Here is a 27,850-nt window from a genome sequence, read left to right on the forward strand (position 1 = left end):
ATCCCAGTGGCATCTTGCCTCAGGCCTTCCTGAAACTCACACAGTCCAATGGCTAAGAACAGGGCTGGCAGGCACTGAGGCTCCCTGAGCACACAGGCTCCTAAACTGGAGAGGGGCCATCTGGTCCACAGCAAGTCAGGGACCTGGCCTGTGTGGTTCCTCTGAAGTTGGGGGCAGTGGTACTGGAATTGTTGCCCCCGCCTCATGGAAAGCCTACCACTCCATGACAACTGAGGACAGTACTGGTACAACCAACAGCCCTCCCTGTTAAGAGCCTGCAGCCACACAGGTGTGTTAAACAGCTTTAATCTCGCTCATTGCGGCTTCTCGGCACAGTAAGAAATATTGCACATGATCAACATGTTTTGTTCTGGGGAAGGGGGCAAGGGCAGGGGGAATCACCTTCTTAGAAAGTACAACCCAAGTTGGGAGGGCAGAGGGGGTGAGGAGAAAACCCTCCCCATGCCTGTGGCAAAGTGCAGGAGCCCCCACCCCCAAACTAACCTGAGTCCAGCCCCTCTGGGGAAAAAAGGGGTGCATGAACTCCCCCTATTCCACAGGCGCCTCCCTGTGGCCCAAGGCCCGCACCACCCTCCAGCTTGCAGCCCTCACAGGAGCCATTTTGCATAAAGTGAAAAGCTCTGAAGGTCACACGCTCCAGGTTATGTACAGGGGCTTGGAGGAGGGAGACTGCCCCTGCAGCCCCTCAGCTGCCCCCCGGCACCGGGAGGGAGCTTCGAGGGAAGGGGGTATTTACAAGAGGAGCAGGCCTCATTCCGCCCCAAACTGGAGAGGACGAAATGGCTTTACCCGGGAGGAGATAACCTTCCTGCCCCCACATACTGTCCATGTCCTGAGGGGGTACCATAAGTCCTGGGATCTTCTCAAGGGTCCCTCACCTGCCTGTGGCAGCTGTGGAGGGACCTGGGGGTGGGGGGGAGGGCTGGGGAGCCCCCTCCCAGCCAGGCTGTCCAGGCCCCGACTCTGGGGGTGGAGGCAGTGGCGGGGCAGACTGGGCCGTGCCAGAGTCCGAGCTGGGTGAGGTGGGGTCAGGCCCCCCCGCGGGGCTGGGAGTGGGGGCAGGGGCAGCAGCGGTGCCAGTGGGGGGCGGTACAGGGAGAGGAGCCTCAGCTCCGGGGGGCTGCTCTGTGGGAGTGGCAGCCTGCATGATCTTCTGGCGCACCTCACGGATCTTCAACTGCAGACAAACCTTGGAGGGGAAGATGTCTGCATAGCGGGCCTGGAAGGCGGCTGTGGCCTGGGCTGGAGACAGAAAAACGGTGGGGAGCACAGGATGAGATGTGCAGGTAAGTCCCACCTGAGTGACCCCAAGACTCAGAGACAGGCTCACCTGACGGGAAGAAGCCATGGTCCTGGAAGAGCTGCATGACCAGGGCCCGGCGCTGGTCCAGGGTGCGCCGCAGGGAGGAGTACGGCACCTTCTCATACTCTAGCTCCCCAAGCACATCCTCGGCTTCTGTACCTGTGCAGGGCACAGGCAGCATGGCAAGGCTGCAGCAGCGGCAGGGCCTTCCTGCCACCGTCTGAGTGCCCACCTGAGCCCTCACTGCATTCTATTTCACAGGGGAGTCAGAGAGGGGTCCCGCCCACAGTCACAGGGCAAATTAGGGGCCTACCAGACTCCAGAACCCACCCCTGATGGGCTGTGCTTCCTCCCAGCCTGGATGGACCCACCCTACCTCTCCCACTCTCTAACCGCCTTCCAGAGACCCACTCCTCTTGCAAGCCCCCAGGCCCCCACGGTTCTGCCCACCACGGCACCTGTACGGTCAAAGGTGAAGATGTCCCCCTCGCACTTGGCACTCTTGGGGGTGTTGGGTTCCGAGCTGCAGCTGGAGCGTCTTCTCATCTTGCGCTTGGGCGAGGTGGGGTCCTCGGGTGCTGAATCCAGGTCTGGCCAAACAGAAGCAGACTCAGTGCAGGTGGCCCCAGTCTGCCCTCCACCTAAGGACCCTGGGTGCCCGATGCTCGCCTACCCGTGGAGTTCTTCCTCTTCTTGCGGTAAGAGCCCAGGATGGCCCGGGGTGAGGTGGCCAGAGACTGCAGGGTGGGGGAGGGCAGCACCTCCTCAGGCCGAAACTCAGGCAGCTCAGCAAAGCGCTCTTCGAAGTCCACTTCTGACAGGACCCTGCTGGAGGGCCGGCAGGGTCACCTCCCCCGCCTCAGCCTGCAGCTGCTCCCACTCCCACCACCCTACACGCTCCACCAAGGCCCCAGCCCATGCTCACTTGTCCACAGAGTCAAAGGTCTTCTTCAGGGGCGGGGGCCGCACCTTCACCTTCTTGCCAGTACCAGCCGCCTCCTTGCGCTCGGGGGTGTCCCCGGCTGCCCGCCCACTGCTGCTCTCGCTGCTGCCACCAGGGGCTACGGCTGGAGCTGGGGCTGGGCTGGGAGGAGTGGGAGGCTCCCCACGATTCTCCAGGCCCTGCCCAGGGACGCGCCAGTCTGAAGATGAGCTGGGGAATTTGCTGGCCTGGGGTGGAGATGGGCAGGGAGATGGAGAACACTGAGCTCAGACTCTGGGGCAAAGGCCAGAAACAAAGAGTTGGATCTGAGCCCGCCCAGGAGACCCCTTGAGAAGGCCGTCACACAGCCTCAGGAAGGCCAAGACAGGGGCCTCAGATGGGAGGGGAGACAACACAGGCAGGCAGAAGGGACAGAGGGGACCCTTTAACCTGAGACACACACAGGCATGGAGGGAAGAGTAGGACAGAAAAGCAGAGACGTCAACGGAGGGGCACAACCGAGTGGCAGTGGAAGCCCCACAGCCTGCAGGCGCTCACCATGGTCTCAGGACCCTTGGCACTGGTCCGCTCCTCAGCAGGTGGGGGCAGTGGGGGGCTGCTCCGGGCCGTGGGAGTCCAGGTCTCTGGCAGGGGTGGAGGGGCTGGTGGTGTGGGCTGCCCCTCAAGCTCAGACTCTGGGGCAGTTGGCTCTCGGACTGGGCCAGGCTCCAGAGGCTGCCGGGGTGCAGGGCCAGGCCGCCCAGAGGCACCTGCCTCAAAGGACCCCACGGGAATGCTGGCGATGGCTGCCTTCACTTTCTGGGGGGCTTTCGGGCTGGGCCGCTGGGCCTTGGGGGCCACTAAGCTGTAGGTCATGGAACCTGCTGGTGGGGAGAAAAGTGTTTGCTGAGCCAGGCCTGACTGGAGCCCATCCCCTGGGTCCCCTAACTCACTCTGCTCTGGGTTGATCTGACACCTACCTGTGGCACTGGGGAAAGGGCTAGTCGGGGCTGGGGTGGCCGTGGCAGGGGCTGACGGGCCCTTGGGCAGAATGGTGGCTGCAGGTGGGGTTGTGCTGGTGGCCACAGTGTAGACCAGGCTTGGGGGGGCCTGGGATGGCTGGGCCAGGGGTGCTGAGGAGGTGGGTGCAGGGCTGCCAGAGTAAAACGCCGTTATGACAGGACCTCCAGGGGCTGCACAGGCAGGCGGCAGCTGGGGACTGGGCACAGGCGACACGCCCACCTGACCGGGAGCCAGCAGTGGGGCTTGGCCTGCTGAGAGACAGAGAAGGAGAAGCAGAAGACCAAGTTAGGGCCTGGACTGCCTCAGCCCCACCCTGGGTCCCCAGCACTGCCTGCCAGGCCGCCCCTCACCTGAGAGCAGGGGCTGCACGAAGGCGGGGCCGCTGGGCCCCAGCGAGGTGAAGCCTAGAGCTACAGAGCTCGTGGGCCCGTACGAGGTGACTGTTCCAGCCTGGCTGGACGCAGGGCTGGTACCCAGGGGCAGCGCGTGCCCGCCCGCTGACTGCACATAGGTGATTCTGCCGCAGGGAGAGGAAATGGGGACGAGTGAGGTAAGCCGGCCCCGCCCCACCCCTTCCCTGGCCTCTGAGTGTGGGCTCAGCTGCAATTACCTGGTAGAGGAGGGCAGCAGGACCTTCTGAGGCTGCGAGGTGGGTCCAGGGAGTGTGGCTGGGCTCAGGGGTGGCACCAGGCCGCTGGGTGTGCTCACAGGCACCGGGGTCAGCTGGATGATCTGTGGGGAAGGGCACCCATAGGGCAGGATGAGCTGTGGCCCCAGACTGGGGCAGGGGAAGACCAAGACCTCAAGTGGGACTCTAAGCAAAAGCAAGGAACACAGAACTTGGGGTGAGAACAGGATGGGCAAGATGACAGTGAGAGGTGGGGACACAGAGAAGGAGTAGGGTACAGACACTGAGAACTTGAGAGAGTCAGGATGCACAGAGACATCACGGAAGATGGCAAGACAGAGAACCAGAGACACGGAAAAGCAGAAAAGACTGAAAGAAAGACAAAGAAATGATGGGATACAGGGGCCAACACCCAGCAGGTGAAGAGAAAGGCAGGCCCTCACCTTGCTGGGGGGCTGGGCACCATTCTGCACAGGTACTGAGAAGGGCGGGCTCACCAGTGGCAGCGGCTGGCCGGCCCCTCCACCCCGCACTGACATGCTAGGGGCGGCCAGGGGCACTAAGACCTTCCCAGGTAGCAGCTGGGCTGAGCCACCCGGGGGCGGGGCCTGCACGGGAGAAACTGACTGGGCTGGAAGTTAAGAGGCAAGAAAGGAAAAGGTTACAAGGGAGCCAAACAGGACTATGGCCCCTCTCCTAGTGCTGCCCGGCCCAGGTCTCACCTTTGGGGGGTGGGGCGGAGGGTACAGACTGCAGGATGGGGATGCCAGGAGTGGGTGCAGTGGCGGCCAGGACTTTGCCGTTGGTGGAAGTGCCCGGTGGGAGGGTGAAACGGATGCTGGTGGTGGGTGCAGGGCCGCTGGGAGCCGCTGCCTTGGTCCCAGGGGCTGGTGCTGGGGCAGGTGCCACCTGAAGCTGCTGGGGCAGCGTGGGCAGGATGTACTGTACCTGGGTGATTCCCCCAGCCTTGCCCAGGGCACCTGGTTGCAGGATGCCCAGGGGTACTGGCCCATTGGGGCCACTCCCAGCACCTGCTCCTGAGCCCGCAGTGGTCCCACCGCCAGGGGCCCCCTGGGCGATGAACTGGACAGCAGGGGGTGCAGGGGCCCCATACCCCGGGGTGCCCACCAGTAGGTTAGTGACAGTGGCAGGCGCCTTCCCCACAGTGCCCAGCAGGGGTCCAGCCACCAAGTGTGGGGCTGGTGAGGTGGCTGCTGCCGACTTCTTGTCCGAATACACTAAGCTGACACCCAGCGGGGAGCCCCCAGGCACCCGAGACCCAGTGCCCATTTCAGTCCTGGCACCTGCTGTGTCATTTGGAGACGCCTCAGCCCGGCCAGAGGAGGGGAAGGGCTTAGAGGCGATGGGCACAGGTGTGCTGCTGACAGGCCGCACCACGTTGGTGACCATGGTGGCAGCAGGACGGGACAGGGGAGCTGCTGGGGCCCCGTAGGCCAGTGATGGGGCGGGGGTGGAGGGCACTCTGGCTCCGCCGCCCTCTTGCTCCTCCTTGTTTGGAGGCAGCACCAGTGTCTGCAGGATGTTTCCTCCTCCGCTGGGAGGGGCTGCGATGACCGAGGGGCCTGGTGGCTCCAGGCCACCCACACTTTCAGGTCTCTTGCGCCGGAAGGTGGCAGGATCCGTTGGGAGGAACCGGGTCGCCTTGGAAGGTGTCGCTGGACCCCCAGCCCCAGGGGGTGGGGGCCGTAGGGGGCCCGCTGTGCTGCCCTGACCAGACTCCTGGGCCTTGAAAGTTCCTGAGCCCAGTGAGAAGGAGGTGGCTGCCGAGGCTGAGGAGGAAGCAGGCGAGGACGCAGAGGAGGATGGGGCGGAACCATAGCCTTTGCCAAAGCCTACAGGAGGATCCGGGGGCCCTGGGGGCTCAGGGTCCAGTGGGGGGCGGCAGTGGGTAAAGGAGGAACGGATCACAGGTGAAAACACCTTCCGACCAAAGCCCTGCATGAAAGGAAGGGAGACACCCCAGCTCAGGACACTCCGACACCTCAATAGCAGCCCCCTAGCCATGCCCATCCAGCCTGTCAGCCAGGCCAGCCTAGGGCTGCATCCCTGCCAACTGAAGGCCTCAATTCATCCTGGCTGTGACCCAACTCCCCACGAGGCAAGCAGCTTGCCCTCTCTGGACCTTAATCTCCCCCTCTCAAGCACCCGGGAGAAACAGACATTCCCGTGGCTTAGGAGGGAGTGTGATGGGACAGCACCGTGACCCAAGCCCTCACCTTGTTGCCCTCTGGGTCCTCCCCAGAGCTGTCCCCACTCTCGCTGTCGGTCACCCGCTCCTTGCACTTGAGATCAATGTCGGTGGTGCCGAAGCCATCGTCAGCTGAGGGAGTGGAGGGAACAGTATGGGGAAGGGGCTAGATGCAAGGGGACCCAGGAGGAACAGTCTGGAGCCTGGATCTCAGCTCTGCTCCAAACCGGCAGAGAGTGCTGTCCAGGAAGGCTACTCCTCAGCCCAGGGCTGTGCCCACATGCCCAGTGCCCAGTGCGGGAGCCTATGAGCCTGCAGGAAAGAGCCCCTAATACTGCACCTGAAGATCTGGTCACACCCTTGTCCTCCAGATTTCCTGCAGGGCTGGGGGCTTCCTGAGGGCAGGGCTGGGTTTATTCAGCAGGGCCTGAACTGGCCACATGCAACCAAAAACCAAGTGGAAAAGAAACCAAAGGGGCCTAGGGGCCTGGATCCAAGTTCTGCCCACCCTCTGAGCCTTGGCTTGCTGGGTCCTGGGCAAGATTCTGGGCCCTGCAATGCTCACCAATGACATCATCATCCCCTTCCTCCTCACAGATGACCATGCGCTCCTCATCACTTGTCATGTCCTCACTGGCCGCACGCTGAGAACGAGAAGCTCGGGTGGGCAGCAGCGGCGGCCGCCCAGTGGCCGCCAAGGCACCTCCCTCACCAGGGGCTGCAAAGGGTCCTGGAGCTCCATACTGGGTAGAAGGCTTTGGGCCAGAGTACGATGCAGGGCCAGACACCATCTGCAGGATAGGTGGCAGGGAGGGTTCAGCGGGGCTGCTGCCTTGGACAGGCTCCCTGCCCACCCCCCAGGGGGCCTGCACCCCAGACCTGCGTCAGTTCCTGTAGCGCCTGACTGTCTACTTCTCCGCCGTCCAGGCTGTGTACCCCACTGTGGGAGAAAGCTCGGGGCCGGGCTGAGCCAGGTCCCCCAACTGTGTGTAGCCGTTCTGCTCCACAGGAGCTGCTCCCCGGAGCCTTGGTGTCTGAGCTCAGGAGTGTCTGGGCTGCAACGGACAGGAGCTCAGAGGACACTGTAAAGTGGAGGAGGGAGCTATGACAGTCAGTACGCCTGTCACCAGCACCTAGACTGGCCCAACAACCCATAGATATTTCTAGGTACTAGGCAGAAGCAGGCTGGAATTTCTGGGCCACTTGGTGAAAAAAAAAAAAAAAAACACCACCCACCACCAGTCCAGCATCTCCTTCCTGCTGATTCCTGCCCTCTGGGGTTGCAGCAGGCCCATTCCCTGGGGGACAGCCCTCCTGAAAGTAAGGAGGCCTGGAGAGAGGTTCACGTGGTGCTGGCTAGCCAACCGCTGGCCTGAACCTCGGTTCCCTCATCTCAAAGAGGAAGTAACTAGTGTCCCCACTCTCATAGAAGTGCATATCCATAGGAACTATCCATCTATCCTCACAGAACTGCCATACCCATAGGCTCACTCCAAAAATGTGCCCCAGAACATCGCCAGGCACACCAGACACCCTCAGTAAGTGGAAGCAGCCCATCAGGGGTGTTTGTGAGCTGCAGTGGCTCCAACTATGGTGTTGGGGGCCAGCCAAACTGGGGTTTACATTCTAGCTCTGTCACTTGCTTGTTTATGACTTTAAGCAAGTGATTTTGCCTCTCTGAACCTCAGTTTTTTCTTCTAGAAATAGAATGGGGTTTTGTAGACTAGAGCTTATATTCCCTGTAGTGCCTGGCACATAGTAAACACTCATTAAACAACAGTTGATAATGAGATTGCTGTTTGGGAATCTTAGTATCTGTCCGGATCTCCCTGGCTCCTTCACATGAATCAACTGCCGGTTCCTTTACGGATAAGGGTAGCCAAATAAAAGCGATACAGCAGAGAGGAGCTGCTGGGGCAGGGGAGGAGCAAGCAAGGGGGTAGCTGGTGGCTCTCGGGGAGGAAGGTGGCAGGGTGGGAGAACCAAGGGGCTGACTAACCCCCAGGGGCAGCAGCAGTGCCCGTCTCCGACATGCTCCGCTCCCGCGTCTCCTTGTGCCCTCCTGCCAGCCCCAGGCTCGTGGGCTTGGCCTCTGAGCTGGACTTCTTTCGGTCCTTGTTGCACCACTTCCAATCTGGGTGGGCCTTGAAGTGGGCCTCCTTCACCTGGCAGGAGAGGGCAGGGCAACCCTTCACTCACCCACCCCACCAGAAGAAGCTGGGAGGAGCCAAGAGGCAGCTGCATTACCTGGAAGGCCAGGTCGTGGTACTTCTGCTTCTCCTTGGGCCCCAGGGCGTACCACCACTCGCCCAGGATCTTGCTGACGGTCCGGTTGTCCTGGTTGGGATGACGCTGGTGGACCAGGGCCCGGTGCCGCTTGCTGAAGATCATGAAGGCATTCATGGGCCGCCGGATGTGGTCCTTCTCCCGCTGCATTAAACACAGCCCAGAGCGGGACAGTTAGGACCAGGGAGACAGGTGTGGGTGGCCACAGGGTGAGCACGGGACAGGCAGGGATAAAGTACCTTGTTGGGGCTGCGCCCATCCTTCTCAGAAGATGAGTCCCGTTCCTTGGGTAGGGCACTGAGGGACTGGGTCCGACGTTTTCCGGGCGGTAGAGGCAACTGGATCTCAGGAGACATGATGGAGAGGAAGCTGCGGCAGGGCAGCAGGGACAGTGAGGGCCATGTCTCTGGCCATCCCACCCTCAAGTCCCAGGCCTCAGGGAACTCACGCATCATCATGATCACTCTCTGTCTCACTGTCCAGCCGGGGCTCTCCTGGGGGGCCGGGGGCCTCCTCCTCTGTGGTGGGAGGCGGACCCTTACCAGGTTCCACCACCCCCAAAGGGTGTGGGGGTCCAGGTCCTGGGCTCTCAGGGCATGTGGCTCCAGGGGGCCGCCCAGGGTCAGCACTCCCTGTCCCACCTGGTGGCCGTTCATGAGCAACAGCTGCCGACTCAGCAGGTTCTGGGGACACAGAGGTAGATCAGAGGGCTCCTAGGCCACCTGGACCCCACACCCTTGCCTGCCCCCAGTCCCCCCTAGCCCTCACCTTTGCTCTGGTTGGAGGCCACTGGGTGGCTGGCAGGTTGCTGGGCCTCGCTCGGCTGCACGGAGGGGTCAGGCTGGCTGGGTGCCAGGAAGGGGACTAAGGAGTGCCAGGGGAACACAGCCACAGAGCGAGGTTCCACATTCGTCCACACTGTGGAAAGGAGCCAGGTGAATGTGCAGCAGGAGGGCCTGGCCCCAACCCCAACTCAAGCTCTTCCCCACCCTAGATGAGGTAGCCCCACCCCTTTTGTCTACCCCCCACCCCCAACACCAGAGCCTCTTGGACTCGTCCATGCAACGTCACTCAGGAAAAACTCCTCCCTGAAAGGTTTCTAGATTTATAAAAAAGAAAACAGAAGCGGGGAAGGGAAATAGTACTCACGCCCCACTCCTCCCCCCACCAATCTACACCAGCCCTGCCACCAGGGACCAGGCCAGAGGAACGATTTGCTCCTGTCACAAACCAGGTCATGCTTGGCTGCCATCCCACACTCCCAAGGCCCCAGACCTCTACGGGCTGGGACCCCCCACCTCCGTCATGCCACATTCCCAGCAGCCCAGTCGCCACCCAACACAGCCTCTCACCTTGGCCTCATGCTCTCTTTCCCTTTCCTGAGGCTTACGGCCCCACGTCCCCTCCCCTCCAACTCTCCGTTCACTACCCACAGGCTGTGGGGTCTCTTACAACTGTGGCGTGGGAGAGGTCCTGCTCCTTGCCTTCCTCCCCCACCACAAACAGAGTGCCAGACCTGCCCTTCCTGGCTGGGCACAGGTGGCTCCAGCAGCTCTCTCCTTTGCCCCCACAAAGACAATGCACCATCCACAAATCGGCCTCCCAGCCTCCCTCGCCATCAGCTCCTCGGCTTATCTGTAGTCCAGGGTCCAGCCCCCTTGCCCAAAACAGGGGAGGGTGTGGTAAACTCCTTGGAAGAAAAACCACGGACAATGGGCCAGAAGACAGAATTGTAACAAGTCTCTACCCAGAGAGGGCACAAGTGCCAGGTGTTTCCTTGAGGATATGCACAGGAAGATGCTTCCTCACCAAGAGGCTGGTCCCAGGGGTCCAACCTTCAGCCCCAAGAGGTGGGTGGTGGAAGAGCAAGCCCTAGGCTGGGACCTACCCCTGGCTGGACTTTTGGGGAGGGCCTAGGATACGAGTGGGCTTCCCCTCGCACTGCCTGGCTCCCTGGGGGAAGTGGAACCAGCAGAGGAGAGAGGCCCCTGCTCGGGGAAGATGAAGAAGGGAGGAGGGAACCGCCCTAGCCCTGCTCTCCATCATTCCAGGCCTTCCCTTGATCCAGATCAACCTGACCTGAGGTGACCTCCCCATGCCTTCAGAAGCCTGGACAGGGGGGAGCTCTGTGCGAGGCACTGGCCTCGAGACCTGATTCTGTGAGGGGCTGACAAAGGAAAAAGTAGACCTCAGGAAACAAGGGACTGGGATCACGAAGACAGCACTGAAGAGCACTCAAGACTACGATGACCCTGTCCCTTACCCCTGAAAACCCGCTGGGCCCTCCAACCCCATATAAAAGCCTCCAGGGACTTAGATCTGTGTCTCTCTTTGCAAAGATCTTTCCCATCAGGGCCTCCTCCTTTCTGGGGGGTGGGGAAAAGGGACCCAGCAGACAATGGAGGGCAGTCCTTTGGTCCTGCTCCCTCCTGAACCCCTCCCCAGTGCACAACCCTCCAGGTTCTTAGGTGTCGCGCTCTCTGCAAACTACACCACACACACTGCAGCCCGTCACTCTGATCTCAGCGAACAGTGCCTCACTCGCTTCCTGAGCCCTGTCCTGAGCCCCACTACCCAATCCAAGCCTCCTCCCCTAGGACCAGCAGGTCTCGTGCTGTTCCTATTCTACCCCATGCTCCAGAGCCAATTACTCTGCACCCCTCACCTTTCTATTACAGCCGACCTGTGCCATCCCATCACTTTAACATCACAGCTGTCCCCAGATACGCCCCACTCCGCTACACTCCCACCTGCCATCACTAACCACTCGGCCCGGCCGAGCTCCGTAACTTTCCCCGTCATCCCTTTACTCTGCCTCTACTGTTCTCTCCCCTACTATACCCCCATCACCGTTACTCCGCACTTAGCACCCCGACACCTTGACCCCTGCAGTCCCAGGGCCCAGGCGCTACTGACCGAACATGCCGAGGCCACGGGAGGCCGCGCTGGACGCGGGCATCAGGGGCCTGTGGGCGGAATACATGGTCCGGCGCAGGGGGGACCCGGCAGGGGCTCGCACCTCCTCAGCGGCCGACGCCGCTCCGCCCGCAGCCCGCTCCTCGGCCGTCGCCGCTTGGGCCCGGGGGGAGCGGGAGGCCGTCGCCGCATGCCCCCCCCCGCCGCCCCCCTCCGGCCGCCCCACGCGGGGGTCTCCGCCGGGCGCGCCTGCGCACAGCGCCGCCTGCCTCCCGCCGCCCGGGGGGCGGGGGAGGTCAGCGCGCACCGGTCCCGCCCCGCCCCCCGGCGCGCGCGGGGGCCGTCACGGGGCGCGCGGCACGGGGGCCATCGGCGCCGCCCCCTCCCTCTCCCTCCTCCCTCGCGGAGTCCGGCGGGCGGGGCAGGCGGGGCAGGCGGGGCGGGGCGCGGCGCGCGTGCGCGGGGGCGGCCCCCTCCCTTCCCCGCTCGCTGGCTCGCTCGCTCGCTCCCTCCCTCCCTCGCAGCTCCGGCGGGTAACGGCTCTGGCCCCGCGCGCCCCGGCTGCCGGCGCCGCTGCCCCGCCTTTCCGGGCCCCGGGCCCGAGGCTCAGCGCCGGGTCGACCTCCGGCCCCGGGCGGGCAGACGGACCAGCGTGCGTGCGTCCGTGCGCTCCGAGCGAGCCCCGCGCCGAACCACCGCCGCCTCCCCGCCCCGCCACTACTACGCGCTCCCCTCCCCCCGCCGCGCCTCCCCCCGCCCCTTCCCCGCTTCCCCCGCGGCCTTCCGCGCAAGCCCGGCCCCCCGCGAGTGAGCCCATTGGCTGCCGCCGCCGCGCGCGGGTCAGGCCCCGCCGCGCCCGCCCCCATTGGCCGCCCCGGGGGAACGTCAGTCATATGCAAATAAGGGCAGGGCGGGGCGGGCTCCTGTTGGCCCCGAGCCGGCCGGGGGCGGGGCCGCGGTAGGAGGGTGGCAGGGAGGGCGCACTGCAGTAAAGGCACCGAGCCAGGGGGGCGGTTCGGGGCGCCGCGCTGCGGAGGTCCCAGGGTTGTGCGTGGTGCTGTTGTGTGTCCAGTCCACGCGAGGAACACGCTCACGCGCGGCTCGGCCCGCCTCCCGCACACCCGCCTGGGCGCGCCTGGCCCCGCTGGGCAGACAAACTGCGCGTAGGGCTGGGCGAGGCATCCTGAGCCCTCACCTACTCACACTCACACTCCTCACAGACATACACAGATACACTTTCGTGCCACACCCATTATCTCCTACACACCCCACGGGCACATATGCCCTCTGTCTTACACCCACACTGTCACACCTCACATACCTGCTCACACATAAGTACAACCTCACATGCTCACGGTCCATCGCTCCCCACCCACCATCGTGCATTCACCCGTCCTGTTCACATCACCCATCTCATCCATGCCCTGTCACACATGCCTCGCCAAGCCGCATCCTCATCACACCCCCACCAGCCCACATGAATCATGCAAACAGACAACATGTCAAACAGGAGGAACTCAGCATAGCCCTGCTTGTCCACTACACACACTCCACACCCCTCCCACACAACCACACACTCCTCCGTCACACACACAGCCTTCCTAGCACTCACAAAGCGCCTCCTATCCCCAGTGCACACTCAGCTCTCACAGACACCATCATACCGACCCCACCCTCTATATAATCCTACCCTAATGGGCGCTACCTGCTTCAGTACGCAGGCCCATCAGGTATACAGAGCTCAGTGGCCACTGCCATCATTCAGCCACCCACCCTGACACTCATTGGCCACTCTGGACCCTCTATCTAGCAGCATAAGGCAGGGAACCACAGAGCACACCATGGATGGCCCCACCACATTACTCTGCCAGCCACCCACTAACCCCCACCCCCCCAGAAAAAAAAGGGCCAGGAAGAAAGGAAACTAACACTTACTGGGGCTGCTGTGTGCTGGGAGCTTGTATGTATTATCTGGTTCATTGAATCCTCACAGCCACCTAGGGAGGTATGCTTTATTACACCCATTGTTCAGGTGAGAAAATGAGCCTCAGAGATTGAATAAATTGTGGCAAGATCATGCAGTCAAGATGTACCAGCCCAGAGCTCCAACTCAAGTGCTGTTTCCATTACTCAAGGCTTAACCTCAGGGTGGACCCAGGGAGGGAACTCCAAACAGAGGCTGGGGAATATAGTTAGACAATGATACAGAGCCACGTGGACCACAGAAAGGTGAGGGGGCTCACACGAAGACACAGGCAAGGATGTGGAGCCCATCTGGTAGAGACCCAGAGGCCCTGGATCACCCAAGAGGGGCCCTGGGGCCATACCCGGTAAAGGCACAGGACTGGGGTTACACACTTGGGCACGTAAAGGTTGCACAGGCTCAGATGGACCAAGACTGGGCTCTTACACAGGCTGGATGGTCGACAGGAGCGGACGAGCCCTTTCCCCAACCTGCCTCATCCACTGACAGAGCTGAAGGAATGGAGAGGGGGCAAAAACTGGGTAACCTGAGCCCAAAAGGGAAGGGAAGGTCTGTAGCCCTCTGACCTCCAGAGACTGCAGGGCCAGACACTTGGCTGTGAGCCTGGAGGGGCAACCAGAGGGACTATTAGGTGACTGCCCCCTCCTTCCTATGCAGCCCCAGACTCAGACCCTCCATTACCTCACTGCCCCAGGGACTGCAATGTGAGGCACGAATTGAGGCTGAAATCAATGTGGCCCGCTATCTCCCCACCACTGCCCCCACCACTGCCCCCTCCTCTCCCCACCGGTGAGTGAGTCACCTACTGGCAAGTTAACCCCTTCTCTACTGCAATACAGTCCAAGGACAGAGCTCAGAGGAGCTCTGCCCCGCAGATCCCCCACTTCTGTTGGTTGAGAAAAAGAGCCAGGCATGGCACAGGAGGGAAAGAGGGCCCCACACATCTGGGAGGGGTGCACATCTGGTAGAAGACACAGTGCCCACGGAGGAGAGATGGGAAGAGGCCCCTTGCGGGGCAGGGTACAACCAAGTGGGGGCCTAGCCTGGCAGGGAGGGGCGGGAATCCGGGCGGGAAGGGCCCCCCTGCCCTGGGCGCTGGGCCAGCCCTATACTTAGCTTCTATTGTTCAGGGTGGAGGAACCCTGGGTGGGGGTGGATTAGGAGCAGAGGGGAGGGAGCAGGTCCTATCCCTAGACAGCTCCCTCTCTTTTGCCATCCCCAACCCTAACTGGGGTCTCCCTAGTTGGAAAAAGGTACTGAGCACGACTGTGATGGCAGCCACCCCCCTGCACCAACCCCTAACCAACTCCACAGAAGGACTGCCCCTAAACAGCCCCCACGGTGCCACCACACCCAGGCCTGGGGACAGGGAACCCAGACGAAGACATCAACAGCCACCCGGGCAGGCGGTACAGGCTGAGGCCTGCCCAGAGGCCCGGGGCCAGCAGCCAGGGATGCTGACAGACTGAGGGACAGGCAGACGCGCACTCTAAACTCACGGGGCCCATTTATTGAGCCCGCTAGGCACCGCACCCCTGCCGGCCGCCTGCGGCTCCCCACCCTGCTCTCCAGGCCCGGGTCCCCGCCTCAGCTCACCACCCCGGTGTCCCCAGCTCCCCTCACCCGCTTTCCACATACACACCCACCCACCCACCCCGGGCGGCGTCGGCGACGGCCAGGGTTGCCTGGGGAACGAGCCCAGGATTGGGCTGGCGCGGCTCGGCAAGGATGGGGGGCTAAAAATAGCGCTAGGGTGAGTCAGTGTGAGTGGGGCTGGGGTGGGCAGGGGGACCAGGAGGAAAAGACAGACTGGGGAGAGTGTGTGGGGGATGGTCCCCAGGGATTGGGAGATGGGTGGGATGCGGGAGTGGGGGTATTGAGAGACGTGGGTTTGGGGAAGGGAAGGTGCGGGGGCGGGAAAGGGGTGTACAGGCGCTGGGGCTGGGAGGGTTGGTCGGCGCGGGCTGAGGGAGGCGCCAAGGCCCGAGCAGAGGAGGGGGCGCCGCCCTGCGTTCCCTCCCCTCCCCGCGCTCACGAGATTTTCCACTCGCCGGCTGGCCCCCAGCCAACCCCCGGCAGGCCCCACAAAGCTGCTTTGTGCAGGGAGGGCGGGTGGGTGCCCGGCCGGCCTGACACCCACGCGGGCCGCGGCGGGGCGCCGGCCAGCTGGCACCCGAGCTGTCTGCGGTGGGAGGGAGGGTCCCCCACCCAGCTCGAGGACGCGGCCGCGTAGGGGTTAATCGCTCAGAGGCGGAGAAGCAGGTCTCGGCCAATCAGCGGTCAACGGGCGAGACGGCAGCCAATGGGAAGGACGGAGGCCCGACACAGGAGGCCTGCACCCAGGGGCGCGCGGGAACCCACACCCCTGGGTGCCAGCGGGGGCTGGGCGCGGCCCTCGCTGGGTGCCAGTCCGCTTCTACACAGCCCCCGAAGCACCCGGTTTCCCTGACTACTTCGCAAGAAACAGGCTCATAGGGGGGATAGCATCTTGCAGCCGCGAGGTGGCACGGCCGGGATTTGAACCCAGATCTATCTGGCTTCACAATCAGTTTTTCCGCCGAAATAGGGGGACGGGAGTTCCTGCCCGGGCCCTCGTGGGGAGCGGGAACAGGGAATAGGGTGGGGGTGAAGGAGGCGGCGCGGCGGGCTAGGGTCCAGCCGCCTGCGGTGCAGCCGCTGCCGCCGGTGGTAATGGGAGCCAGACGCCGTCGCCGCCGCTAATGCGCCTCCCTCCCGGCCACTAATGGAGCCATTAATACCCGGGCGCCGGGGGCTCCGGGACGTACCCCCCAACCCCCTCTACCGCGCATGCGCGCGCCTGCTATCCCACCGCCGCCTGCCGCCCCACCGCCGCCTGCCGCCAGGAGGCAGCCTGAGGCCTCGCAGCTCCTGGTGCTGGGGGCTGCTAAGCTGGGGGAGCTGGGGTCTCTTCTACAAAGTCACCAAGACTCCTGCAACTTCACAAGCTCTTCCTCCTCTCCTCCTCTTCCCCAAGCCATCTTCTTCCCAACTCCTGCCTTTCCAGGGCGGTCGCCAGGGGTCTCTGACACCTAGATCCAACATTTTCCCTCCCCTGCTCTAAATGCCTTCTTGGTTCTTTACTGGCCCGCGTAGAGCCCCAGCTTCTCAGCCTGGCATTCAGGCTGGGCCTGTCGTCCACGGCACCCTTCTGCTAAGCCTGGACTCTGGTGTCAGCTCCAGCCTCAACTAGCCACTCGGAGTTCATGCACGTTCACTCCTCCTGGTCTTTGCTCAGGCAGCTGTTTCAGGTGGAATTGCCTTTTCCTTTCTTTGACTACTCTGAAATCTACTCATTCCTCATACTTCAGCTCAAATGTCACCTCCAATGAGAAACCTACCTGATCCTCCCTTATCAGCCCCCATGAACCACTGAGTTGTCCCTGCCCCCTGGCTTCCCCAGACTCAGTACCTCCCTGGGCTCATCCTTGCCTGTGCCTGCATCCACATCTGCCTTCCTCACCCACTTGCCCCAGGACTGCTCAGCCCTGGGCCTGGCAGAGGGATGAGGAGGGAGCTGGCTCCTGCTGGTGGAGATAGGGTTCACTGTTTGAGACAAAATGGAAATTATGGTGGGCACTACCTGGATCTGGGGAGTCAGGAGACCCAGGGTTAACCCCTTTGGCCCCTCTTTTTCCCCACCTGCCCAAGCATAGTTGGTAGGTACTGCCTGGTCTCTGAGGCCCTACACATTGCGATGCACTATATCTGGGACTCGTTTCAATGAAGCTGGCATCAAATGAAAGGCAAGGGGTAACGGGGGAGATAGGATGACCTGGGTCATGCCCTCTGGCAGGTGGGTGGGCACAGAAGCTTCTTTCCTGCCGCCCCCTACAGCTGGATCTCCTAGCTTGGTCCACACAGCCCCCACTTTCCTGCCTGTCTTGGGAACAGGTGCTTGGATGGTGGATGGGTCTGCAGGATGGATGTCAGCACATCTCAGCAGATTTCAGGGACAGTAGTAGGCAGTTAATTTGTCAAAGAGCATGGGGGGCTCCCTGGCCTGGACAACCTCCCAACACTCCCCAAGAAGGAAGTAGGAGACCTGGTGCTTGGCAACTGTCCACTGTCTTAAAAGAACAGAACACCTGATATGCACAGGGTGGGGCTGGGAGGCTGGCATGGGGGCAGCAAGTCCATCTAAAGAGTGGGAGTAGGAGGGCCAAAGAGAGGCCAAGGCTGGCCCAGAGACACAGGATGCCAAGAATGGCAGCCACAACAGAAAGAGGGTGGGCTGAAAGCTCAGACAAGGACTGAAGTCCAGAGAGGGACAAACCCAGGAAGACATAGGGAGCCCCCAGACTCAAAGAAGAGTCAGACAGACAGAAGTCCAAAGAGAGACACATGTATAGACCTAGAGATAAGAGACCAGAGAGAGATATAGGAAGCCAAGGATAAGACAGACAGACAGAGCCAGACCGCCAGACAGAGGCCCAGGAGAAGGCGCAACGCCTATCAACAAGGGGAAGCCAGGCAGGAAGCTGGGAGCTGGGAGGGAGGCCATACCAGGAATGGGGCTGAGACATCTGGCCTCCTGGACTGGGGCTGCAGGCCCTGGGGCGGGATCCTCTCCTGGGGAGCAGGCGGGAAGATTCAGAGGGAGGTGGCAACGGCAGCTGGCTGGCCATGCCATGCGCAGAATGTGGAGAATGCCAGCCGCCTGCCCCAGCAAGTCCTCCAGCGGAAGCAAATGCCTGGCTGGGGGCAGGAGCAGGCAGGCTGCCCTGGGCCGCCCCCTCACACCTGCTGCCCTCTGATGGAGGGTCAGGCCCTGGCACGGGCCAGCAGAAGGGACCAAGCCTGCAACCTCACTATACCACTGAACACGGTCTGCCCTATCTGGGCCCCGTGGGGAGAAGGCTCCAAGCTGCCTACCTCCCAAGGGCTTAGGGAGGCCTCTGGGAGAAGAATGAAAGGGCCGGCTGTTCAGGAACCTGAAGGCAGCCTGGATACCTCAGCATGGGTGTTGTTAGGGAGGCGCTCCTCAGAACTGCCAGGATAGGCACTGGACAAGTTATGACAACCAGGTGGCCCCCAGCAAGGGGCCTCCCTTCTCTGATCCTCAGTCTACCCCTGGACAACAGGCCTGGCAATCTGCTTCACAGCATCAGGTGGAGCTGATGAAACGGCCCCAAGCCCGGGGTTAGGCACACAGTCTTCACTCAGTAGAGTAGGTATTATTGTTATCATTGTTATTATTGAAAGTGCTTAAGGGCCTGGGATCTGGAGCCAGACAGTCTGAGTTCAAATCTCGGCTCTCGACAGCTGGGTGCGGTGACTCATGCCTGTAATCCCAGCACTTTGGGAGGCCAAGGTAAGAGGATCACCTGAGGTCAGGAGTTGAAGACCAGCCTGGCCAACATGGTGAAACCTCAGCTCTACTAAAAATACAAAAATTAGCCGGGCATGGTGGCGCACTCCTGTAATCCCAGCTACTCAGGAGGCTGAGGCGGGAGAATCACTTGAACCCAGGAGGCGGAGGTTGCAATGAGCCAGGATTTCGCTACTGCACTGCAGCCTGGGTGACAGAGCCAGACTCTGTCTCAGAATCCTGGCTCTCTCTCTTCCTAGCTGGGGGACCCTGGGCAAGTCACTTAGCCTCTCAGGCTATGGTTTCCTCCTCTGTCCAATGGAACTAATAATCATGGTACCAGCCTGGGGCATTGTGAGGATTCAGGGAGTAAAGGCTCAGCAGGACTCATTGAAGTGTGCCAGGCATGTGCATCACCAGTGCTGCTCGGTGAGTTATTATTACTGCCACTTTTGGTAGTGAGAGTCCCACAGTCCAGAGGTTGGGAGATGACTCAAGGCTCTCATCCTGCCCCTCACTGGCTGGCTGGCCTCAATCAAGACTCTCCATTTGTCAGGCCTCACTTTTCCTCATCTGGAAAATGGTAGCAAGAGCCCTGCTGGGCCTACTCTGGTAAGCCTCAGCATCCCCTGCACCAGAGCCATTCCTCCCCACACAGCAGGAGTGGCCACATGAGACAATGCTGTAGGGGCCATGTTGGGGGTTGTGGGCATATGGAGGGGTGAAGGGTAGGGGAGTGGTTAGAGACCCTCTGATTTAGTTTCTTCATTGCCTAAGGACAGAAATCCCTGCTGTGAAATTTTGCTTGTATCACCTATAACAACAAATGTAAAAAATGTTGGCGTCAGGGTGAAACACACAGCTCACAGCCTCAGTTCTGTACATGAGCATGAAGGGCAGGCATAGCCCGTGTCCCTGTGCCCTGTCCCTAGGGACTGGCCTGGGCTGGAGCCCCAAAAGGGCAGGGCCAGGCCAGTGCTCCTTCCTGAAAGGGCTCCTGCCCCAGCCCAAGCCACAGCGGCTCCTACCCACATCCACACCCAGCCTCCTTCCTCCCTGGTCTCCCTGCTTCTGGCCTCAGAGACTCAAACACACCCTCTATGGTGCAGCAGTGGTTGAATCTGCTCAAAACCTTCCATGGCTCCCTAGTACCCTCAGGATGCAGTTCATAATGATCTTACTTAAGAGTCCTCTCTCATCTGACCCTTGCTCACCAATCCAGCCACACATCCCCAACACCCACCCGCCATCTAGAGCCTTTGACTTTGCAGATTCAACATCTTACAGATATCTGCTTTTGCCTTAAGGCCTTTGCACAAACTCTTTCCTCTGCCTGAAGATCCTTCCTGCCTACACTGCCGAGCTCACATCTGCACACCCTTCAGGTTTCAGTTCATAGGTATCTGGCCCTTCTTCCAAGAAGCAGAGCCATGACTTCTCAGGCTGGACAGGCATCTTCTCTGGGCTCCCACAGCCTCCTGGCTTCCTCCACCCCATCCCTGACCACCCCAGACTGTTACTGTCTAGGGAGGAGTCTGTCTTTTCCAGAGGCTGTGAGCCCTGTGTAAGTAGGGCTGTGTCCTCAGCACCATCCAGTACAAGGCCAGGCCCAGCACAGGGCCAGGCCCTGAATCAACAGTAGATTAATAAATAAATAAAAATAAATAAGGCCGGGTGCAGTGGCTCACACCTGTAATCCCAGCATTTTGGGAGGCCAAGACAGGAAGATTGCTTGAGCCCAGGAATTCGAGACCAACCTGGGCAATATAGCGAGACCTCATCTCTATAAAAATAAAAAAATACATACATAAATAAACAAATAAGAAAGAAATGCTAGGAAGGAGCTTCTGACAGGTCTGTCACCCTCTCTGTGTTGCTCCTACAAGGCCCAGCCTGGCCTAGGTCTGTGGCTGTCCAGCACCATCTCAGAAATGCCACTCTCCCACCCCCAGCCTCAGCTCTCCAGCCACCCTGGCCTTCCCTCTCCCCCTCCTAGGCTGTGCTCCTTCCGGCCTCAGGGCTGTCCCATCGCCCTCCTCCCAGGAGGCTCTTCCGCCCCACGGTTGCAAGTTCCCACTCATCCTTCAACTCCTAGCTTACACGCCCTGGCCTCAGGGCAGCCAGGCTAGATTCACACCTGGAGGAGTGCCCAGCACACCCCTGCTGCCTTCCATGGCCGTGCCTGTGATGTTTACTGGACACAGTGGTAAAGATGAGGGCTCCAGTCCTGGTCCTGCCACCTCCTGGGAAGGACCTGTTAGAGCCTCCATCTGCCCATCTGTAATCCAGCACTATGACCACGTGGTCACGGGCCAGCCTGCCTGGTTTGGGGGCTGCTCCAGGATTTACTAGCCATGTAACCCTGGGCTAATTATGACCCTGGCCTTAGTCTCCTCTAAAGAAGCATAATCATAGCACTTTCCCATTAGGGTGGGTGTGGAAGCTAAAATGAGCTAATATTTGAAAAGGGTCTTTAGAAGAGGGGGTACATGGTAAGCGCTCTATGAGGTGGATGTGAAAATTTGGCAAGCTCACCTACATGCAGTGCTTACCATGGCAATGCCCTCGCCCAGTCCCCCAAGACATGGAAGCTGTTGCCACAATTATTCTCTTATCCCATCAGCTCCATGGAGACCTGACTCAGTCTGCACTCAATAAAGGTTTGCTGACTGATAGACCTCTTGAGACCACATTCACTGACAGGAGACCTCTGGAAACGGTGCCTTGAGCCTTTAAAGTCCAATCCCTTTCCTGACATGTGAATTCCATCTGCAACATGTGTGCAGAGAGGAGGCCGGCCTCCCCTTGAAGCCCTCCCAAGGTGAGGAGCTCACCTCTCGAGAGTTCGGCTTGCAAGAGGCCCTCTACGAGGTGAGCCTGGCGCAGCCCATCCACTTCCACCTCTTACCTGTTCCAGGCCGGCCCATGATGACTTCCTTCTTGGGGGCAGGGTGGCTGGTATAGCTGCTGGGCACCAAAACGGGCAACAGGGCAGCAGGTGAGGGGTGGAAGGCCACAGGCTGAAAGGGTGAAGAAGCCAGGCCAAAGGTGGGCATCGGCTGGGCCACGGCAGTTGGTGCAGCTGGAGGCACGGTGATGGGCACGGGGGCTGGCAGAGGTGGGGGCAGGCCAGGCTTCCCACTGGCCACCCCAGGGGGCACTGGGGTCTCACGGCAGCCCCGCCCAGGTCCCCCAGCCCGCACCTCACCAGCAGTGCCCACCTCGCCAGGGAATTTGGAGGGCAGTGGCACATCAGGATTGCGGACAATAACAGGTGAGTCCCGCTGCACGGCAGGCACCCTGCGCACAGAGGGCCCTGGATCCGAGGTCAGGCCGGCAGGTGGGGGCAACAGCAGCAATGGTGAGGGCTGGCGGGAGCGAGAGAAGGGCACAGCAGGGGACACAGCCCGGAAGCCAGCCGGCGTGGAGGGTGTAGGTGTGTGGGACACTGAGTCCACACCAGAGTCTAAGCTGTCACTCTTGGGAAAGTCTGGGGCGGCTCCTCCACCCCCTGCGCCAGGGGCCCCCAAGGCCCCTGGGTGCGGCAACAGCTCTGTCTTCCGTCGCCCAGGGCTGATGGGCACGGTGAAGGTCAGGTTGGTCTGGAAGGTGGGTAGGATTCCAGAGGAGTGGCGCTCTCGGGGGGCAGGTGGCGGTGGATGGGGGCCCAGGTCTGGTGGCGTCAGCACACCTGCCTTAGGGGTGCTGGCACTCAGGTGGCGACTGCGGACTGCAGTGCGCTGGATGACTGGCGAGGCATTGATGGGGCTGAAGTTGGCAGGGCGGAAGCCGAAGAGTGGCGAGGGTGAGGGTGACGGGGCTGGCGAGAAGGGCGATTGAGTGGAGACAGGTGAGAAGGAGGGTGTGCCTGATCGCGAGCTGCCCAGCGACACCAGCATCACGGCCGCCTCACACTCGTCGAACTCAAAGCGTGACAAGTCAGCAGGGGCCACCAGGCGTGGCCGTGAGTCTCCACGAGCCGCCACACTGCTGGCCTCACTGTCCCTCGACGTCTCATCACCCCAGTCAAACTCCGTGCTGCCCTCACGGGCTGCCACGGCTGCGGGCCGGCCCGCCCCCCCGGGCCCACTGTCTGCCAGGCCCTCCATCTCTTTGGTTCGCATGGACAGGTGGCGTGAGCAGTAGCCTCGCCGCTGTGACTCCTTCATGCAGCCATCTCGCGAGCACAGCCGGCGCCACTGCTTGCCGTTGAACTTCTTTCGTATTCCGCTGGGTGTGCAGACCACATCGCCCTTCTTGTACTTCTGTTGGGCGGCTGTCAGTGGTGTGCGGGCCCGGGCTGCCGGTGCTGTCCCCTTTTCCAGGGAGGCCACGCTGCTGCTGCGGCTGCCGCCCTGGCTCCCCTCCTGGCAGGGTGAGGGCTGCTCGCCAGGGCGGCCAGGGCCCACAAAGGCTGGAGACTTGGGTGGCGGCGACAGGAGCTGGGGTGGGGGCAGTGGGAGCAGGGCTGGGGTACCCAGGGCTGGGGGGTGCTTCTCCTCGCCCTCCTCACAGTGAGTACCCAGGTTGCCACCAAAGCTGATCTTAGAGACCTCAGCGTCCTCAGGCTGTTTGGGGTCCAGGGCAGCGGGGCAGGGTGGCAGGGTGGCCCCAGGCTCCGCCTGCTCTTCCTCAGGGCCTGTAGGGGGCTTCCTCAGCATGGTCTCAGGTTCCCAGGGGGGGCGCAGCAGGCGTAGGCTGGAGCGGGCTACCCACACGGCCTCCTCTGGCTCACGGTGCAGTGGCTGTGGGGGCTGCGGGAGGCTGCCTGGTGGGCCTGGCTGGGAACTGGGGCCAGGGCTGAGACGGACCTTGTAGGCAGCTGGCTTGGTGGCCACCTCTACCACCACGCCTTCCCGATAGGCAGCCACGCCGGGCTCCACACAGGTACACACAGCTGTGCCCACCACCAGGGCACCTGGTGGGGGTGTGGCATCCAAAACTACATCCACACCAGCGCCTGGCACCCCCTCATAGAAAGTCAGGGCTCGGTCACCAGGGAACTGCACGCCCAGGTCTTGGCTTCGGCGCACCTGGCGCACCACAGCCGGCAGGAAGAGGCCGTCACCACGCCGAGCCAGCACCCGCTGGGACCGCAGCTGCCGCAGGTCATAGCTGCCACTGGTGCTGCCAGGGGGCCAGGGGCCTGGACCACAAGCCTCAGCCGGCTCATCCTCCAGGTCCGCCGAGTGCTCGCTGGCTGTGTCAGTGGAGGAGGAACGAGTGGAGGTGGGTGGCCGTGGAGGCACCCCCAGGCCACTGGCCTCCTCAGGGGTCCGCACCCGCTCTTCAGGGGCCCCAGCCACCCCACTGCTGCCAGCTCCGTGCTCCTCCACATATTTCTTCTTGGGCGCTCGAGACTTGAACGTGGCTGTCTTGCGGCTGAGTGAGGGCTCCCAGCGGCCTGCCTCCCCATCCCCTTTGGGGTCCTCTGCTGGGCCTGGAGCCGGGTCGCCAGGGTGCAGCTCCAGTGGAGGACCTTCAGCCCCAGGGCCCCGCTCAGCCTCCTCCTCCTCTCCTTCCTCAGCCTCTTCGGGCCCGGGCTGCGGTTGCGGCTGCTGTGCCTCGTCGTCCTCCTCCTCTGGCTTGTCACCCTCCCCAGCCCCTCGCCGCCTCAGAGCCTTGGCCCTGGTGGCTGGGGGGGACTTGCTGCCACTGCCAGGACCTGAAAGGCCAGTGCATGCCTTCTTCATTGGCTTCATTTTTGTCCACCTGCAGGGTGGGACAGCACATGGGGATTACGCAGAGCAACTCAGGAACCCCCCCAGAGCCAGTGTACCCTAAGATTTCCCACTTGCTGAGTCTACTGTCTCCATCTCACCATCCCCAAGGCCTCCTCTCTGGCTGCCCTCAACTCATGTGATACCCCAGTCAGCACCAGGCACAGGTGAGCACCTGAGTCCCCTGAGTATACACACGCTGGCTCCTTGGAGAACATTCACAGACACCTGCTGGCTCTGCAGAGGACACAGAGCACATGCTTTGAACGCCCCAAGGGGACATCAAAAGCACTAATGGTTCACACCTATGGAGCACTCCCTGTGTCCTGAACTCCATGCTAAGCTTGCCTTTATTAACCCGTTTCATCCTCACAACAGCCCTAAAAGCAGGTGCTACTATCGGCCTCATTTCACACCTGAGGAAACCGAGCCACAAAAAGATAAGGCAACTTGTCCAAGATCATCCAGGTGGGAAACAGCAGCGCTAGGGTCTGAACCCAGGCTCTCCGGCTCCAGAGTCCGTGCTCCTGACCATTTCAGTGTGCTGCCTGTCACATGATCCAGAGGGCACATTTACTCGCACTGTCACCATGCAGAGAGTACATGCACTCAGACACACACACACATGCACAAGCACCAAGTCACAAAAAGGGTGGTGACTGAGCTGTGATATGAGCCTCTCTCCACCCCCCCACCCTCCCTCCACCCCTCTGGGCAGCCTGGCATGGCCAGGCATTGTGGGAAGAAGTGGGCAGCTGAGAGTCCCGAGGGACGGCTGCCCACTCTGCTCTGCACCCCAGGGCTGCCAGGTACAGCCATCTCCCCAGATCCTGGCAGGGAGCAGGCAGGGGCATGTCTGGGGCAAGAGCTCATACCCAGCACTGCCACGGGGCCGTGCATGAGCACACGCACGCGCACAAACACACACACACGCACACACACGCACAGAAGCACGCACACGTCATCACACAGTGGGACACAGAGCTACACCCCAGGGTTTCTCTGTCCCACTGGATGGGAGCCTGCTCCTCCCCCCACAGCACCCAGCGTGATACCCGCAAGCCCAGCCCCCCTCTTCTTGCCTGCATGCATCTCCGCCCTGGCTGGGCTGGCTCTGGCAGGGTGGCTGAGTCGGCTAGCCCCCCGCAGGCCCCCAAATATGCCCTCCAACTCCAAGTGGGGATAGGTGGGATAAGGTCAAAGAAAGCAGGACAAGCCCAACAGGCCAACCTCACCCACTTCCTGAACAGTCATTACTGCCCGCCCCCTTTCAAGCTGCCCTGAGAAAAGAAAAGGGGAAAAAACTTTACTCTGAAGTGACTAAGAGAACCTGAGAGGCCAAAACAGAGGCCTCTAGGAGGGTTGGGGGGCCCAGAACCATAAGCCAAACACAGTGAGAGGCAACCCCTACTCAGTCTTCCGGCTACTGGGGGACCCTTGACCTCATGCTCTCTCACTAGGGGCCTGCTCCTCCTGTGGACCCTGGAGTCCCAGGCCTGCCCTTTCTTGGGCCAATCCTGGGGTCCTCACAGGCAGAGCCTGGAGGGCGCCCCGGGGCTGGCACCCAAATGCCCAGAAGTTGGGCAGCCATCACCACCTAATACCCACTGACCCACTAGACTACAATATGTTGGGGACTGAGATCTGGCTCCAGCTTTTTCTAAACACAAACCTTTGCATACACCACCCAGGGCCTACAATCATGCCGCCTGGCCCCCCTAGACCTTGCTGCCTGGCCCAGCCTCTCTTCACCCCAGAGCTGCTTTCTTTCCCCTAGGGCCTACTCTCTTCCTGTCCACCCTGTCTGAATAACTCCCACCCAAGCCCCGGGGGCCCTCACCTTCCTCAGATCTGAGTAGTAACTCCCGGAGCCCAGGCCAGCCCAGACCCTGGCTCTTTGGGGTCTCATACCCTCTGTTCCCATTAGCCCTCCTGGCACCAGCTTCTCTGACACTCTCTCTCCCATCCTGTCACTACCTCTATTTCTACCTCTCTGTTAAAATGCCCTAGGCCCCCTCCTGTCACCCCCTCCTTGTCACCCCCATTTATCTCTGTCACCTATTCCTCCCAGTCACTCTCCTGTCAGCCATCTCTGGACCTGTCACCTTCTCTCCCCATCACCTCTCCTTGTCACACTCTCCAACTCTGTCCCCTCCCTCTCCCTGTCACCCTGATCTAGTCCTGTCACCCCTCCATTCCTGTTACCCTTCTTTGCCCACCACCCCCTCCCCCAGTTACCCTTTTTCTGTCAAACCCCCACCACTTCCTCCACTCCCTCCTCCCTTCCCACCATTCCGCCCACCCCTTTCCCCCTGTACCCCCTCCCCGTCCCTGCCACCTGTCCCTTCTCGGCCCCCAGCCCCCCGGACCCCCCTTTCCTGTGTCAGCCCTGGCCCCGCCCCTCACCTTGGGCTCGGCAGGGTTTCGGGGCGGGGGGCCGTGGCCCCGGCTCGGTCCGGTCCGGTCCCTCCCCGCCCCCCCTCCGGCTCTCCCTCTCGATTCTCCCTTTTTTTTTTACTCCAACACACAAAATGGTGAATGGACCTGCAACAGCTGGAGCAGCCAGCCAATCAGCGATCACAACCCCGCTGACCGGCGCCAGCCTAGACCAATAGATATCCGCAGACTGGTCGGCTCCGCCTCTCGGCGACGAGCGACGCTCGCGACGACCAATTGGGCCCATCGGGCAGCGCTAGGGGGCGGGGCCAAAGTCCAAGACCGGCCTCCCTCCGGGACCGACACCATCCTGAGCCTACGACTGCCGGATCTGCCTAGGGCCCTACCCTACAACAAGTGAAGGACACCAGCCGTGTCCAATTGCAGGCCGTCTTAGTTCCAAATGACAAATACAGTACCCAGTCGCCATGCAGCCTAGGCCGGAACCCAGCCTCTGTGAGGGACAGTAGCCAATGAAATGAAACGAGGAGGGGCTAAGGGACACGTTGTCCAATGGGCGGAGGTAGAAGGCGTGGCCCGAACGTTTGTTGACTGGCTAGTCGCAATTCCTGCTGGGAATCGTAGTCTTCTCACGTCTTCGGCCCATAGCCGACAGTACAAGGCAGACTACAACTCCCATGTGACAGAGTGCCTGGAGCACTAAAGAACCCCGGCGAGGAGAAAAAGTCGAAAAGGGCAGTTCGTCGTGAGTCTCACTGGACGCCAGGAGTATCTTAGACCCAGGGCCCCGACTCACCCGTATTCCTGGCTCTGGCGTCGCCGGTGGCTCCTCTCAGTGGCAGCGGTAGCGGCACGAGGGGGAGGTGCAAGGAGCAGCCAACCGCCACCCGTGAGCCCCGCAGCCAATCAGCAGCGGCCGGGGCGGTGCAATGACCTCACCGGTTCTACTCTCTTACCCCTCCCCCACGTGGTTGTTGCTGCCGGTAGACGGAGTAGGGAAGTTTTGGTTGGGGGAGGGGAGGAGAACCAGTGATGTCACCTTTCCCCTTCTTGATTGGCTGCCTGGTGGCAGGGACTACGACCAATTGACGGTCTCGGAAAGTCTGGCGCGG

At 61.5% G+C, this 27,850-nt stretch overlaps 1 protein-coding gene across 21 annotated transcripts; it reads right to left on the minus strand.

Moving 5' to 3' along the window:
* Positions 1-290: 290 nt before the first annotated feature.
* Positions 291-27,621, minus strand: CIC (capicua transcriptional repressor). 21 transcript variants are annotated; one of them, XM_063620871.1, is made up of 21 exons: positions 27,535-27,621; positions 21,530-24,333; positions 9,161-9,310; positions 8,841-9,075; positions 8,632-8,761; positions 8,354-8,536; positions 8,106-8,271; positions 6,986-7,188; positions 6,672-6,897; positions 6,135-6,238; positions 4,620-5,853; positions 4,341-4,528; positions 3,880-4,001; positions 3,620-3,786; positions 3,227-3,520; positions 2,805-3,130; positions 2,250-2,494; positions 1,998-2,152; positions 1,783-1,914; positions 1,352-1,477; positions 291-1,263 (listed from the first exon to the last, which is right to left on the minus strand). In XM_063620871.1, the coding sequence occupies exons 2-21, from the start codon at positions 24,321-24,323 to the stop codon at positions 896-898; spliced, it is 7,548 nt and encodes a 2,515-aa protein (XP_063476941.1). In that variant the 5' UTR covers positions 24,324-24,333; positions 27,535-27,621; the 3' UTR covers positions 291-895. The 21 variants fall into 21 exon arrangements, with proteins under 21 accessions (XP_063476941.1, XP_055106073.1, XP_063476950.1 ...); XM_055250098.2 differs by having other exon boundaries at positions 1,352-1,483; XM_063620880.1 differs by lacking the exon at positions 27,535-27,621 and adding an exon at positions 26,748-26,879 and having other exon boundaries at positions 1,998-2,149; positions 2,805-3,127; positions 3,227-3,517.
* Positions 27,622-27,850: the final 229 nt, after the last annotated feature.

Source organism: Symphalangus syndactylus, chromosome 17 (genome assembly GCF_028878055.3).
Source record: "Symphalangus syndactylus isolate Jambi chromosome 17, NHGRI_mSymSyn1-v2.1_pri, whole genome shotgun sequence".
NCBI lineage: Eukaryota > Metazoa > Chordata > Mammalia > Primates > Hylobatidae > Symphalangus > Symphalangus syndactylus.